This window comes from Aspergillus piperis, assembly GCF_003184755.1.
Source record: "Aspergillus piperis CBS 112811 unplaced genomic scaffold BO85scaffold_7, whole genome shotgun sequence".
Classification (NCBI taxonomy): Eukaryota; Fungi; Ascomycota; class Eurotiomycetes; order Eurotiales; family Aspergillaceae; genus Aspergillus; species Aspergillus piperis.
This window is the reverse complement of record NW_020291597.1, coordinates 227,769-243,231: the sequence shown is the minus strand read 5'-3', so window position 1 is coordinate 243,231 and position 15,463 is coordinate 227,769. Positions and strand designations below refer to the sequence as shown.

Here is a 15,463-nt window from a genome sequence, read left to right as displayed (position 1 = left end):
GCCAATCAAAGCCGACATCGCTGTTCCATTTGGCAAATTTTGCCTTCCCCGGTAACTTTGTATACTAGTGACTAACCAACTGCAGGGAGAGAAACGCCAAGGATGAGGGAGAGAGAGACAGGAAGAAAGAAATGAGAACCAGGCTGTCTTGTCTGTCTGTCTGTCTGTATGTCTATTCCGTCTCTGCGGGCTCTCCGTAAGTACTTACGTACCGCACTACATCCTGTATGTATGGTGCATACAGGACCAAGGAAGTAAAAAACCACCGAGGCGCGATCTTCATGCATTAGTTGAAAAAATGGTGGGAAGAAGAAACACGGGCGCAACTGGGTGGTTGAGTTCAGTTATGGAATGATGGTGGAAATTTTAGGATTGACCCTGATGCATCCCACCATTTCGGGAAACCTAAGCATCAACTGGGTTAATGATAGATAGAAAGGACAAACGGCAGAGGCTTAGTTCATGAACCGTGGACGATACTCGCTAGAGGGATAGTTTGTTGTGGCTAAGGTTCAACGTTAACCGGATCCCAGTCTCCCAAGGGCGGAAAAGCGGCTACCGCGCAACGGGAGAAAAATAGTAACAATAAAAACATCAGCTACTCGTTATCTATCTATCTATCGCTGTTGTGTTGCCCTGTTCAGCTGAAGAATTCCGGTTTCGTGGTGAACAAGATGCATGATGTATAGGAAGTGTGGCAGCAAACCTGATGCTGTCTGCTGGACAGAAGCAACAAGAACAATCGAAAGGAAAAAGCAAGTTACGTATGTAGGTGGGTGGGTTTAGTCCTCATGGCATGATGCGATCGGAGGATGTGAGGGCATGAATGTGATACTAAAAGCGAGTTGGCTAAATTCAGCATCCAAACCCACCACTAGTACGACACCAGATCAGCAACATGCAAGAAGAACCTTCCAAGTGCTGGCTAAACCCTACGAAGTTTCTACCACATTGGCGGGGTACTCTTTACGACTAGGAAGGTTTAGTCCATAACGCCAACCAGTATACTCCGCAGTATCTGCAAATCATTCGTTCTACTGGATTCCTCCAGCCTCCGTATCAGCCGTGGTTGGTGGTGACAACCAATTATCTACCACGATGCCGCCGCCCCCTTTGACCAACCCCAGCATTCTCACAGACCACCCGGTAGAAGTCTCCGATTGTTGTTGAACACTTGGAGAGTCGGTAAATTTACCCCGCAATGTCGAGTTGCGAACGCCATCACATCAGGAATGCCGGCCAGGGTTGTTCTGCGAATAGCACTCCAATCAAACCCATGCTTAGAGTCATGCCTCGTGCCCCTTGTCACACCGATAATTCACATCCAGACGGGCGGCAACATTGAGATTCAGGCGGCTAATGTAGGTAGGACTGTGCTCATGGAGGGGAGGGGCGACGGTACACTCTCCGGCTGGTGGACAGGCAGAAACCTATCATGGAGCTACGGGCGCGCAGCTGAGCGACTCAGCTTCGCAACACTACTGATCACCTATGCCACACGTATCGGTGACCTGTTTATATCATAGTCCTGCGATAGGTTATGAGGAGCAATTACCTTTGCCCTTCCCTCCCTCCAAGTCATGCCGACAGTCTGTTTTTGCTTGCCGATCCCGCGTGTTCTTCCAGCTCGTGCGTGCGCGATACACATTCCAATGCTCCCCAGATTTAAGCGGCAGGGTATGGCTCATGGCAGCCATCTTATCACGTAATCCGGTGTTTATCCTATCCGATGATCATAGTCACTTGGGAAGTGATTTGCAGGCTTCTTCGTCTGCAATGTCGATCTATCACTACACGGGCCACCGGGACGAAGAAGACAGATAGATAGACTTCAACAAACGCTTGCTGCAATGAGGGTGTGCTGGCACTTTGGTGATTGCATGTCCCAAGTGCATGTGTAAGTACGCAGCACAGTGTACACAGTGGACGTATAGCTAGTTAAGCTGATGCTTTCTGACATAACAATATGACGGAGCAGATACTGCTTCTCACGCAGTATGGTTCAGCTTCAGCCGAATTCTAGGTCTCACCGAGTCAGCTTCTTTGCGCTATATTCGTGACTGCCATAAGCAATATGGTAGTGCTTGAGCCCTACATCCCTGGCAATAGTATGCCGCCAATAAAGTATGCAGGCTTGTCATTTGGACCACCGGTGAGGCTGGAAGCAAGCAAGCAAACAAGCAAGCAAGCACCACGAGGTTGCTCAGAGAGAATGCCGTCGGGAACTCTCCGCCATGACTATTCCCCAGATAGGACTAGTGGTATCACTCATCCTTGATTCCTGAGGCTAGTCCCCATTGGGAGGCCTGGTCAAAGTGCCCAGCCCCACAGCCCCAGCCACATCCACTCGACGTCACGGGGCCCAACAAAGTAATTAGTGGCGCCGGATACTTGAGGCGGTGTCAACTCAACTCTCTGACGTCGATGTCTTGTCCAGTGCGCGTCACTGATTCTTGTCACAAGGATTATCTTTACTCCCCCCCACCACACATATCCCCAATCTCTAACCCAACATGCATTATTATCATCAATCATGAACGGGGCGGAGAAGTCTGCAGCTGGTGACACCTACGATCCCAGTACGATACCGGATTACGACCGAGAATTCATCAATCCCGATGACTTGCGCCAATTCGAGCTTGCCTTGACGGACCAGGGCGCGTCACCGCTCGTTGCCCTCAACGACTGGCGCCCCATCTACCAACGGGTCAGGCGCGAACGTGGGCGCCGCAAAGAGCCTAGGCGGACCAAGGATGAGACCAGAGAAGGTGTGCTATACACAGTTTTGAAGTGGCCCTTTTTGTTCACCGTCTTTGGTTGGATCACGGCCCTCGCCTTTGCCTACACACTCACCCGTGTCTACATCTTCCTGTACGAGCAGTGGGTAACATGGCGGGGCAGAAGGCAAAGCCTCAGAAGACAGTTACGCGCACAAACGAATTACCCCGACTGGCAAAAAGCCGCCCGAGCGCTCGACGATCATCTGGGGAATCAGAGATGGAAGGAGATCGACGAATATGCCTACTACGATCATCTTACGATTAGCAACCTAGTGAAACAGCTGAAGAAGGTGAGACGGGAGGTGGAGCGTGAAAGGCGTGAGAAACGTCGCGGCTCAGGCCAGTCGCCTGCAGCTGAAGAATTATGCACACTACTGGAAGCGTGTGTCAAGAACAACTTCGCCGGGGTGGAGAATCCCCGACTCTACAGTGAGGCTTACTCTGGTACCAAAAACTTGGTACAGGAATACATTGACGAGCTGCATGCGTGCATACAATTGGTCGCAGACTCGAAGGGAATCGGTAGCGAGGAGAAATTACAGCATTTCAAGCATTTGGACACCAACTTCGGACGAACCGCCCTCTGCCTGTCTGGAGGCGCTACATTCGCCTATTACCACTTCGGAGTAGTGCGAGCGCTACTGGATAATGGGGTTCTGCCGGAAATAATTACGGGCACGTCAGGAGGAGCGCTGGTCGCTGCGTTAGTTGCTACGAGGACCGACGAGGAGTTGAAGCAGTTACTGGTGCCTGCTCTAGCGCATCGGATCAGGGCATGCCAGGAGGGCTTCCCGACTTGGGTATGGCGATGGTGGCGGACAGGAGCGCGATTTGATACTCTTGAATGGGCCCGACAATGTAGCTGGTTCTGCAGGGGCTCAACTACGTTTCGGGAGGCATACGAACGAACAGGGCGCATCCTGAATGTATCTTGTGTGCCATCTGACCCTCATTCGCCTACAATTTTGGCCAACTACCTAACTTCACCTAATTGCGTAATCTGGAGCGCAGTGCTCGCGTCTGCAGCAGTCCCTGGCATCCTGAACCCAGTCGTCTTGATGACGAAGAAACGCGACGGCACCCTGGCGCCGTACTCGTTCGGACACAAGTGGAAGGATGGCAGCTTGCGCACCGATATTCCCATCAAAGCATTGAATCTTCATTTCAACGTCAACTTTACCATCGTTTCTCAGGTAGAACCTCCTCTCATTATACCCAACATTGAGCACACTGGACTAACACCACCCCTCCCTACTAGGTAAACCCACACATCAACCTCTTCTTCTTCAGCTCTCGAGGCACCGTAGGCCGACCAGTCACGCACCGCAAAGGTCGCGGCTGGCGCGGAGGTTTCCTGGGCTCCGCGATAGAACAATACATCAAACTAGACATGAACAAATGGCTCCGAGTCCTGCGGCACCTCGAACTTCTTCCCCGGCCCATGGGCCAAGACTGGAGCGAGATCTGGCTGCAGAAGTTCAGCGGCACAGTGACCATCTGGCCCAAGACCGTCCCCTCGGACTTCTTTCACATCCTCTCGGACCCCAACCCGGAGCGCCTCGCCCGCATGCTCCGCGTGGGTCAGCAAAGCGCATTCCCCAAGCTCCAATTTATCAAAAACAGACTAAAGATCGAAATCGCCGTGGTGAAAAGCCTACAGAAATTCGCGCACGCCGGCGGCAGACCGATCTCTCCGGCGCCATCCCGCTGGCGCCAAAATAACGACCCGGATAACCACTACAATCCCAGCCCCCGCACTGCCACCGATCCCCTGAACGAACGCCTGGACCACAACCTTCCCGAACGACGCGGGGACAACGTTAACATCACATTCGGCGAAGGCGGCGGCAGCGGAGAAGACGCGCATTTACTGGACGGATCGCTGTCGGAGAATTCATCGAACGAATCTGCTGGGCGACCGACTTCTTCTGCTTCGTCTTCTCGGCTGCTGCGGGTCCCGGAACACCGTCGGGGTAGTACGGGGAGTAGTATTTTTGAGGAGATGAGACGGCAGTCGGCGGTTTTCTTTGATGTGGATATGTACGGGGATGATGAGGCGCTTAGGCCCGGGTGAGAGAAGACGTTCTTTTTCTTATCTCTGTCTGTCTGTCTGTCTGCCTGGTGTGGTACTTTTTGATGCGCTTTTTTAGCTAGCTTGCCATTTATCTATCTTCTAGTAATTTCTTTTGATCCTGTTAGGGAAGAATTAGATATTAATACTACTTGTACTTTATTACATTACATTAACTTACCAGTAGGGTATGAAAGGAGGTGGTGATGCCAGTAATTTCCGCTCGAGTTGCTAATGCATGTCAGATGAGAGTAATACTATCAGCACAGACTGCAGTGCTTAGTGGTACTAATAGGATACAGTAAATGAGGTGTTCTACGATAATATCCGTGTGCTTATTGCGTTAATCATGAGAGTAGTAATTGTAAGTAGTTCCAGAAATTGAGAGATCTCGTCGATTGAACTCAATCAAGTCCGACGGACTTAATCACTCAATATATCTCAACAGTAATGCACAACAACCCCGCTTTCATCCAAACAATCATCCCCCATCATCCCCCTTAGTTCTCAGTCCTTAGTACTACTTGTTTTCATACTACTATCCACATAAACCCAATCCCTCTCACATACAAGACACCCCTCCTCATACACCTACCCTACCACCCTTAACTTCCCAAACAGCCTACAAAACGAAATCCAAGCCAAGAGAGTCCCAATCCCAACCATTATGGGTGCACAGTACATCCCAATTGTAGCAGCTATGACCTGGGTGGTTATTGCTAGGAAGAGGAGGTATATTGTTGCTGCCATCCTTTTTTTTTTATCATTTTTTTTATGATGACAATGGTGATGATTGCCGCTGAAGATCTCCGGGACGGGCTGAGTTGGGCTAGATTTCCTGTGGAAGTGTTCAAGGTGCACCCATGGTAACATCACCGCACTGCGCATGCAGTAGCAGGTCTTGCATTGGGCGGGAGAGGGGGGTCAGATCTACTACTTGCATGTTGTTGAATAGGGGGGCAGCAGAGGCTTCTGAGAAGAGAGGAGGAGGAGTAGTAGTAGTAGTTGGGAATAAGTGAAGCAACTGACTCGACATGATTATCATGGATGTCTACCATCTGGAGTAGTTATGTACTTGATATCACACTATGAGTGATTTCAACTCAGTAGTACCATAGTGCTGCGAGGTTGTTGAGTCTGTGGAAATCTCTGAGAGCGGGATACTACTATGTACTGCAATCTCAAGACCATATACTATGCTAGTAGATAAACAAGTGATAGCGTAAGAAAATACTACTATGGTATTATCAATTTTTTAAGGTATAAAACTACAATCTGTTAATAGGGTAATCAGTACTAGTTACTAAGTAGTTGACACCATAGTAAATTCAGGCATCAAAGAACCCTTAATATATTTATACTACTACATCCCCGCGCCCACACTACCAATTCCAGACAGCTATATACTACTACTACCTAAACACAGATACCCAGTGTTGATTACCTACTCCAGAAACCAACTATGCAGTATTACACCCAGTACACACGCGATAGTCTATTTCATACTTCTCTTCCCCTTCATAAAATCCCACGTACCGATACATACTCCTACTCAATTTAACAACCAAGACAGTCACAGGACCCTGTCTTTTGAGAAAATCAAAGTCGCCACGCAGACACAAACAAACAAACAAAAGAAAACAAATCAAACCCACGTTGCTGCCACTGCTGCCACAGATGATGTTACTCTGCATATAAGATACATCATACATACTTAACAAGCTATCATGTGTGAGTGTGGCGGGTCTTCCATCCCCACCCCTGCTGCTTATGCCCCTGCCTGTCATGTTCGCCTCTTATGTCATGGTGCATATGCTGCATATATGATGATCATTACACAACAACAGTTAAATAGTCATGTAGCTAGTTGCCACATGATATGACAGGAAGCGGGGAAGTACTAATAGGTACCACGTAAGTACGTACCCTTGGAGTTAAACTATGCTTGACCTGGCAGGGTAAGAAATGGTCATTTGCACTGATACATAATTACTAATTACTTGCATGCAGGTCATGGGGTATTCTCTTTACAAGTAGCTAGTAGTAGCTAAGAAAGGACAAAGTACGTGCATAAGCTGATGGAGGTCTGAGTCCTAGGTACTCTGACCGGGTCCTGAGCGTGCATTAGCAGAGCATCCACCCATCCATCCCACTTTGCTTCGCGGCATTAGTAGTTGGACTAAACAATTAGTAAAGTCGTTATGTACAGTCAGTAGGTATTGGTACACAGTACAGGTGACTCCGGAATCAATGATTCGCCACCAAAATTGATTGACTAAATTACCAGCCATTTGGCCGTGACCTTCTGGGCTGATTGATAATCGCCGTTTAGGGCATAGATAATCTGCAGCGCTACGGCTGCTTCCCGCGAAAAGTCCTCCACGTACTGGGCTTGCGCTTCTAGCCCTGTATCGCCCATGACGACATCGCCGCCATCCTTCGGGTGAGAGTTTGTTTGTTGGGATTGCGCTTGGATCTGTGCGCCGAGATCTAGCACAAGCTGATAGCCTTCTATTGCTAGATGAGCAATTCCTAGGCTATGCCAGACGCGCGCAAAGTTGAATTCCATCTCTTGCCGCTCTGAAAGAGAACTTCCTGGTCGTTCACGGACGCGCCGATATTCCTGCAGAAATGACAGCCCCTGCATGATGAGGTAGTGGCGGTTTTCGGACTGGCGCTTGAGTGAGTGGTGGATATAGCAGAGGCCGATGGAGAGCAGGACTGCTGGATTTTGATCGTCCAGTGCATAGGCGCGGAACAAGTAATTCAGTGCTGGGTAGAAACTGTTTCCCGAGTAAAGGATGTGGCCGTACAGCACAAGGAGGGCAATGTCCATTTCATCTGCTGGAATAGCTTCGCCCGTTGTCTCGTCCCGCGTGGACAAGGATGCGCGTTCCTTGTAAGCCGACTCACGCACGAACCGATTTGGTCGCTCCCCTGTAACCTCATCCGGTATAGTAAAGTCCATAGCCTTGATCTGGCGCAGCATAAACTTCATATTTGGTGACGAGTGGAACAATGACCGGTGAGGATCACCGACGAGCCGGCTCAACATGGCGAACAAGCGATAGGTGTCAGTGACGAATTGGTACTCCTTGATAAACCATCGTGCTTCATTTGCTAGAGTCTCTTCGTCCTGCATCCGGAGCGCACAAGCTAAGAAGGTCAGTATCCCATGCAGAATATAATACAGTAGATACTCACTGAACCAGCAAACATGAATCGTGCGGGTGTCGGCTTTGGAGTGATACCAGACGCTGGCATCCGCAGCGGCTGCGAGCGTGTCGTACGCTTCGTCGGATTCTCCTTGCGCCGCCACAGTGAGGGCATACTCCAGGAAGAGGTCGAGCCATTCATTGAAGCTGATCCCATAGTAGTCAGTCGGTATAGCCCCTTGAAGAGGCTCGTCAGGAATACTCCCTAGATAACGATTAGCAATGCCCCAATATCACGAAAGGACATCCATTACCTAAAGACTCTTGGAGACGCCCAGCCATTTCTTGCATCTCATCGATGAAATTGCGCCCCTTGTGCCTCCCCGCCTTTCTCTGTGCTTCGCGCGAATATCCTAAGAAGGTTATGTTGCGTTGAATAGGGTAGAATACTCGGTTGGACCGGAATTCGCGTAGCAAAGCGTCTGCGATATCCAGCCAGTCCTCCGTGGCTTCTGCGTTGCCTTCTTTCGCTTGCGGAAGCAGCTGCATCAACTTGCCATAGAGATATTGCACATTTGCTATCCTTTGCTCTTCATTCATCTCCGTGTCCTTTGCAGCTGGTGCAGTAGTAGTCAGAGCAGTCGGCAGGTCAGCGCTTGAGGGCTGAGGCGCGATTGATCTCAAGGCAGCGTCTTCACGAGCCGTATCGGCGGCCTTGAATTCCACGGCGAGCTGTTCCAGCCTCGTGTCCTTGCGCCGGCGGTTACTACGGCTCTCCTGCCTTCCTAGCAGGACCGCTTCGTTGACGTATTTCAGAGCCTCTTCCGACATACCAATGCCCTCATAAAGCTTTGCCAGCTGCACACGGGATTCCACGTGCCGTGCGTCGTGCTCCGCAACCGTAAGAAAGCAGTTCTCGGCATCTTCAAGCTTGCCCAATACACTGCAACACTCCCCCATTGCCATGAAAAAGCCGACATCTGCGTACTCGTTTGTTTGTTGGAGTGGCATGTAGAATCGCAGTGCCTCTTCGAAAAGCCCGACGTCCTTGAGCGCATCAGCGGCCTCTCGGAAAAGGTCGCCATAATCGTACAACCGGGCATTTTCGGATGTGTCCTCCGGATTTAACCATTCGAGGTGGTGCTTAGTTCGTGCGTTAGAAAATAGGCCGGCTACTAATTGTGTACTGAAACACTTACCAGAGCTTCGTTCTTGTGCTCGTACCCCATTCGCAAACGAAAGAGTGCCAGCTTAATTCGCAACTCCAGTGGTAGGCCAAGACCGTACGAATCTCGAGGCCACCTTCGAGGTTCGTATCCATCAGCCTTGATGCGTCGAGGAGAGTCATCCGCATCCCATTCCCGGTCATCCTCATGGAAATCCTCCCACATCGTATCGTCCTTTCGGCCTAGGAGCCATCGAGAGACAGACTTGAGGGCCTTGAGGCCTTCGAAGGGCCGGCCCAGATAGCTGTACAGTTCGGCGTAAATGTTGGCATCCGACCAAGAGAACTCAGGAGCATCTTCCGGTTCCAAAGACGTAAAGTATTTCACGCTCACCCGCCACTGGTCCACGGCTTTCTGGACCTCGTTGAGGTCGATGTAAGTTTCTGCAAGGTGTCGAAGCGCCCTAGCATTGTGTGGGACTTCTTTCAAAATACGCTCATACTCTGTCGCTGCTCGTCCATTGTAGCCCAATTCTCTGTAGATCGCTGCTCGCTGGAATCGAGTATTGTAATTTTTCGGATCCAACTCGATGATGCGGCTATAGCAGTAGATAACGTCGTTCAGTGCGCCTTGACGTTCCTCCCCGGCACGTTCGAGGATCATCCTTGCTACTTTCGCCCATACAGTAGGATCTTTGGGCCGCGTGTGAGCGCCGCTGAACAACGCGGTCAACGCTTTGTCTTTCTCGCCTTGGGCCAAGAAGATTTCGGACAAGAGCGAATGTGCCGCGAACATCTCGGGATTGACCTGAATGGCACGCTTCGTGAGATCAATGGCACGGTCATAATCACCGTCGATGAAGGCAGACGTTGCCTCCGAGTGCAATATCTTGAACTCGGGGCTCGGTTCTAATGGTTTGCGCGGTCCTCTCCTGATTCCCTTTCCACCGCGAGCACCATATCGACCAGAGAAGGGGCCTGTGCCCCTACGACGTCTCCGACCGTAGCCATCGTCGTCTTCCTCGGCCTGATTAGAGTATTCTTCCTCACTGGGTGCGGTCAGCGACAGACAGTAAGATTAGGGCACTGGCATGAAGTCGTGATACTGACCTTGAGCTCTCCTCTGAAGACAACGTATAGAGGGACTCGCCCGAATCGTCTGCTTCTTGATACGCCTCTGCATCCTCTTCAAAGGAAGCCTCATCTTGCACCTGCGAGGCGTTACCTGTGAAAAGGTCCTTATACAGGCGCGGGTCCAGGACGGAGTGAATGGAGGCCTCTCCTTGCGTGGTTGGCTGGCTTCCCTGCCATGGGTAATGTACCGTCTCATCAATATCGGGATAGACGTACTCCTGCGAGGGAGGTTGGTGATGTGGGTGATGGTCGTCCGGGTAATCCATTTTGGGATACAAGTATTCAGGTGACTTTACTAATACGGATTTTGTGTAGCAAGACTTTGCCGGCCACTGGCCCCTAGAGTGCAAAGACTGGCTGGAAACTAAACATAGACCTCCCTTGAGGCGCAGATCACTAAGTAAGCAGACAGACTAGCCGAGGTGTCGTCTCAGTCGTCTCAAAGATATCGGAGAGTGTTCTGTAAGACTATGCGACAAAGAAGCGATCATCATTGGGTTGAAGTGGAGCCACAGCAAACGGACAAGCAATTGGGGCTTGAGTCCAAAAACACGGTTGGATGGCGTTGCAATAGCGTCTAGAGAAGGCAGTTTAGAAACATTCGAGAACCCAAGGGAGGCGCACAAGACAAAGGGTAAGGCGGAGCGATAAAGGAAGGTCGGATCACGGACCTGGAGGGTTTATTCATAGCAACATGTAAGCGCCGCCAATCCCAGACTAAACTTGCCGATGCAGAAAACCGGCCAGACCGGCCGACTGGGACGCGTCGGAGGCAGTGGGATATAGAAGTAAGATAGGTCAGATGGAAGGAGAAGATATGACCAGATCTTGAACGATAAAATTGTCGGTATAGTCAATGCTACAAAAGATATAGAATGTCGATGATGATTGAAGTCCTGGAGTATCTGGACAGGCGAAGAAGAAGAAGAAGCAAGTAAAGAAAGAGGTTCGTTCGGCGGAGAACAAATCAAGCCAAACACAACCCAAACCAGCCAATCCGGTGACTTTTTCTTACGCCCGCCACGGCAAAGTGTCGTTTTTTCGTTTCGCTTCTTGTTTCTTTCGTTCTTGACTTGTTCTGTTGCTTCTCTCCATCTTCTTTTCCGCCTTTCTTCGACTCCCTCTGTGTCTCGGTCTTATTCTCCCTCTTCCCTTCTCCCCCCCATCCATCTTAACTCTCTCTTTCTCTCCTCCTCCTCCCCCCCCCATCTTCCCTCACCTCCCTCGCCCATCAGGTTTCTGCTTCTTCGCTCCCCCCCCTTTTTTTTCTTCTTTTTACTTTCCTTTTTATTTGATGTTCTAGGTATCTTGCTTGCTGTGTTTGACACACTATTGCAGATAACCCTGACATCCTTTCGTTAAAAAAGAAGAAAAAAAAGAAAAAGAAAAGTCAAAAAAAAGCGCAACCCACACTTCCCCTACACTAATTCCACCCGGGAAGTCGCCGCGTTTTTCACTCGCCATCCACCGAGGATTTTCTTCCGGCCATCTGTCTTTTCTCGTTCTCTCTCCAATCGATTGATCGAAACACCTCCTTTGATGCTCTTGCGATTCGCTTGATTCCTCATCCTAGAATCCGAATCGGGCAGTGCAGCCACTGGACTGGTCTGTGCCCCAAACGTCATTGTCCAGAACCAACACAGTTGGGTTTCTCACCTCTTCCAATCGAGAAAAAAGTGTCTCCGTCCTTAGAGAGATTTCTCGCTTTTGATCCTTTGTCTCCTGGGTGATCCGCTATCTCCCAGCCTGCGACCAAAATAAGAAAGACCTCCTGTTCCGACCAACCCTCACGACACGCAAACTCAGCAGGTGCTGCAGGTGTTTTGCAGTAATTCTTCTCTTTCTGTATTTATTTTTCATCCGGGCCTCGCGTAAAGGGAGACCGATTTGAAGGGGAAAGACGCTCAGAAAAGAAAGTCCTATTCCGAGACTTTCCTTTGACCCTCCTTGTTCCAGAATCCTACCCTCATTCAATCCCTACTTATGGCCAGCCATATCATCGGCAACCGCAACAGCACGCCTGAAGCCTCCAAGTCCAGTCTTCGTCCTCCATCGTCGTCTCGGAATCTAGGATCGCACCAGCTTCGTGCATCGGCCGATATGTCGGGCTTCCCGTCTCCTCTGTCATCCCGCAGTATCCGTCCTTCCTCGGAAGTGTACTTCAATCAACAGTCTCAGGCGTCGAACAACGCGGAGGATCCGTTGGACCGCGCGGCTCAGCAGTGGCTCGCGGATATTGATCAGTACGAGACTACATTGGAAGAAATGGCCGCTGCCACGCTAGACCAGGATTTCAAGGATGAGCTTAGCGCCATCGAGCAGTGGTTCCGAGTTCTCAGCGAGGCGGAGAGGACTGCTGCCCTTTACGCTCTGCTGCAGCAGACCACTCAGGTGCAGATTCGTTTCTTCATCCAGGTTTTGCAGCAGATGGCCAAGAGCCATCCCATGTCGGGACTGTTGTCTCCAGCTAACTTTGGCGAGAAGGGTAAGTTGCATACCGAACCAGGCAAGCGTGGCAGGTATTAACAATAATTTTCCGACAGATGCCATGTCTAACCGCCTGAACGATGCCATGTCCAAGTTGAACGTGGACAGCTCCCGGAGCTCTCTCGGTCGCCCCCCGCCGTCCCCGGGTGCAAAGCGCAACTCCGGACTCGACTCGTCCACCATCAATGCCATGTTCCCTGATGCTGCGGCGGCGATCGCGAAGAAGAAGGCTGAGTTCACCCAGCAAACGGGCAATGCTCCGCCCTCGAACCGCAACAGCGCTGTCTTCGATCGGACTTCCTTTGTGGCACCCACCATTTCCGCTCCGGACAACAGCAACGACAGCTTGGGCCAGCCTCCGGTTTCGCCCTGGGCCCAGCGCGGATCTGAGCCGCAACCCCCTATCGCTCGTCCTAAGTCCTCGTCCGGCCATCAGCCCATGGGCCAATTCAGCCAGACTCCTTCGAGCCTGCGCTCTCCGCTCCCTACCCAAACCGCCACGATTCCTGCCCCCGAGATTGATGCTCCCTTGCTCTCGCCGTACAATGTTGGAAATGCCAGCTGGGCCTCCATGACCAACACCCCCATGACGGCGACCTTTGGCCAGCAATCGCAGCAGCCCCAGCAGAACTCGCAGGCCGATATGGTGGCCAACGCGACTGCGATGAAGCTGGCCGCACTGTCGACCGTCAACAACCGCATTGCACTTGATGATGCTCGCAAGTACCGTCGGGCTCGCTCCAACGATGGCCAGGGTAAGAACTCGGCCAACGCCGGCCACGGCATGTCTCATGGTGGCCTGGCTAGCCCGGGCCTCCCGGGCCACAATCACCTGGTTGCCGGACAGCTGTTGAACACTCAGCAGCTGGCGGCTTTGCAGGCACAGCAGCAGGCCGCGATGGCGGGTCGTCGCTCCCGCCCGACGTCGCCTGGAATCGCCATGCAGGGTGCTGGCGGACTTGGTCCGATGGGCTTCACTTCGCCGCAGAATAACGGCTTCTTGGCGGCATATGACCCGAACAACCCGCTCATGGGTAACGGCCTGGGTGCACTCGGCATCGGGCAGTTTGGCCTGGGAGGTCCGGAGGGCTACCTCTCGGACCACTCGGAAGTGGCTCGCGGCCGGTCCCCGCGTGGTCGTCGCGGTAGCTCGAAGCCGCCGGAGGACCCCACGGACCCCAACCTGTTGAAGGATATTCCCAGCTGGCTGAGATCGCTGCGGCTGCACAAGTACACGGAAAACCTGAAGGACTTGAAGTGGACGGAGCTTGTCGAACTGAACGACAAGGCGCTGGAAGACCGCGGCGTCAATGCTCTGGGTGCCAGAAACAAGATGCTCAAGGTGAGTCATAGAAGATTTCCTAGATGGTTAGGGTTATGCTAATTACTGTAGGTTTTCGAACAAGTCAGAGAAGCCAAAGCCGAGGGCAAGCTCGACAACATCGCGTGACGAAGTGCAGCCATTCATTCATCGTCTTGACTTAACGTTTCTGCTTACATTCTCTCTATTGCATTAATTGACTAGATTGGCTTTGGGCATAAGTGGCAGGATCCGAAATGAACCTATGAGCGATCTCATCGGAAATGAATCTTGGGAGGAAGTTGTCTAGTAATGGGATTCGAACGCCATTGGGGCAGTTGGATGAGTGACCGACTTGACTGACTTATTGACTTATTGTTTGTATGGATGTATTCACATGTTCATGTAGACGTGCGTGGGGCTGTGTCTCAGCATGTCGTGTTATGACGGCTAGGATGTTAATGGTATAATCATCATGGCTTTGGTAAATATAATTGTTGCAATTACAGCAGATTACAGTAGACACTTTCCTAGTTACTTCATAGTCTACCAATCCCTGTACTTCGTAATAATCTATGAGAATAAAGTACTAGAACTCCCAAAGGCGGAACCAACCGGCAATATCCCCAACTCCAACATCATATCACAGCTACCTAGCTATCTACCTACTTACCACAACCAACATCAACCACCCATCCACCCACACACAACCCTCCAAACCAAAAGCAACATAATAGAAGATTGATTTAAAATGCCGCCCACAAAACAAGAACTCTCTCTTCTCATCAACCCTCTCGTCCCCGAATCCCTCCAACACAACAACAGGGTAACGCTTCCCGCATCCCCAAACCCAACCCTCCCACTAAAACCATAACATACCAATCTAACCAAAAATAATCATATATAGACATTATCCTCCCTCCACTCCCTCACCTCCTTCCTCCTGGGTCTCACAGCCGGAATCCTCTCCCTCCAATCCGCCACGGGATTCCTTTTCTACCTCCTGGGGACGGTCTTCGTGTCCGCGCTGTTCCACGCCCTATTACTCTATCGCTCGGGGGGACTCGGTGCGGGGATGTATTTTGCTGGCGCGAATGGGGAAATCGAGGGTATGGATGAGAGGGGTGTCGTCGTTGGTGGTGGTGGTGGTGGTACTAAGGGTGGGGGAATGATGAGACGTGCGGCTTGGAGGGATGTTTGGTTTGGGGGTGGGGTGTTGGGGGAGGCGCTTAGTGGGTTTGTGCTTGGGTGGGCGGGTGTTGGGGGGGTTTTGAGGTGATTTTCCTTTTTTTTTTTTTTTCTTTCACTTGGGAGGAGGTATGGGGGAGATGGGAGATGGAGGGGTGGGAGAAGGGGAATGGTGGGTGGTTT

General features: G+C 51.2%; 5 protein-coding genes across 5 annotated transcripts; 3 read left to right on the top strand and 2 right to left on the bottom strand.

The window, feature by feature from the left end:
- The first annotated feature begins 2,426 nt into the window (after window positions 1-2,426).
- BO85DRAFT_418949 (patatin-like phospholipase domain-containing protein) lies at window positions 2,427-5,017 on the top strand. Its single transcript, XM_025657838.1, has 2 exons — window positions 2,427-3,973; window positions 4,039-5,017. The coding sequence occupies exons 1-2, from the start codon at window positions 2,534-2,536 to the stop codon at window positions 4,852-4,854; spliced, it is 2,256 nt and encodes a 751-aa protein (XP_025516257.1). The 5' UTR covers window positions 2,427-2,533; the 3' UTR covers window positions 4,855-5,017.
- A 1,169-nt stretch (window positions 5,018-6,186) lies between these two features.
- Window positions 6,187-6,745, bottom strand: BO85DRAFT_272387 (uncharacterized protein). The gene has a single exon (XM_025655105.1). It carries the CDS (start codon window positions 6,636-6,638, stop codon window positions 6,312-6,314), a length of 327 nt encoding a protein of 108 aa, XP_025516256.1. The 5' UTR covers window positions 6,639-6,745; the 3' UTR covers window positions 6,187-6,311.
- A 381-nt stretch (window positions 6,746-7,126) lies between these two features.
- On the bottom strand, window positions 7,127-10,571 carry BO85DRAFT_458589 (RNA polymerase III transcription factor TFIIIC subunit Tfc4; the record flags this gene model as incomplete). The annotated part of the gene is made up of 5 exons (XM_025661597.1): window positions 7,127-8,007; window positions 8,056-8,271; window positions 8,321-9,149; window positions 9,206-10,220; window positions 10,282-10,571. 5 exons carry the CDS (start codon window positions 10,569-10,571, stop codon window positions 7,127-7,129), a joined length of 3,231 nt encoding a protein of 1,076 aa, XP_025516255.1.
- A 1,717-nt stretch (window positions 10,572-12,288) lies between these two features.
- BO85DRAFT_369933 (uncharacterized protein) lies at window positions 12,289-14,176 on the top strand (the record flags this gene model as incomplete). The annotated part of the gene is made up of 2 exons (XM_025655944.1): window positions 12,289-12,790; window positions 12,849-14,176. 2 exons carry the CDS (start codon window positions 12,289-12,291, stop codon window positions 14,174-14,176), a joined length of 1,830 nt encoding a protein of 609 aa, XP_025516254.1.
- Window positions 14,177-14,843: 667 nt separating this feature from the next.
- Window positions 14,844-15,371, top strand: BO85DRAFT_519234 (EMC6 family protein; the record flags this gene model as incomplete). The annotated part of the gene is made up of 2 exons (XM_025665033.1): window positions 14,844-14,918; window positions 15,000-15,371. 2 exons carry the CDS (start codon window positions 14,844-14,846, stop codon window positions 15,369-15,371), a joined length of 447 nt encoding a protein of 148 aa, XP_025516253.1.
- Between the last annotated feature and the right edge of the window lie 92 nt (window positions 15,372-15,463).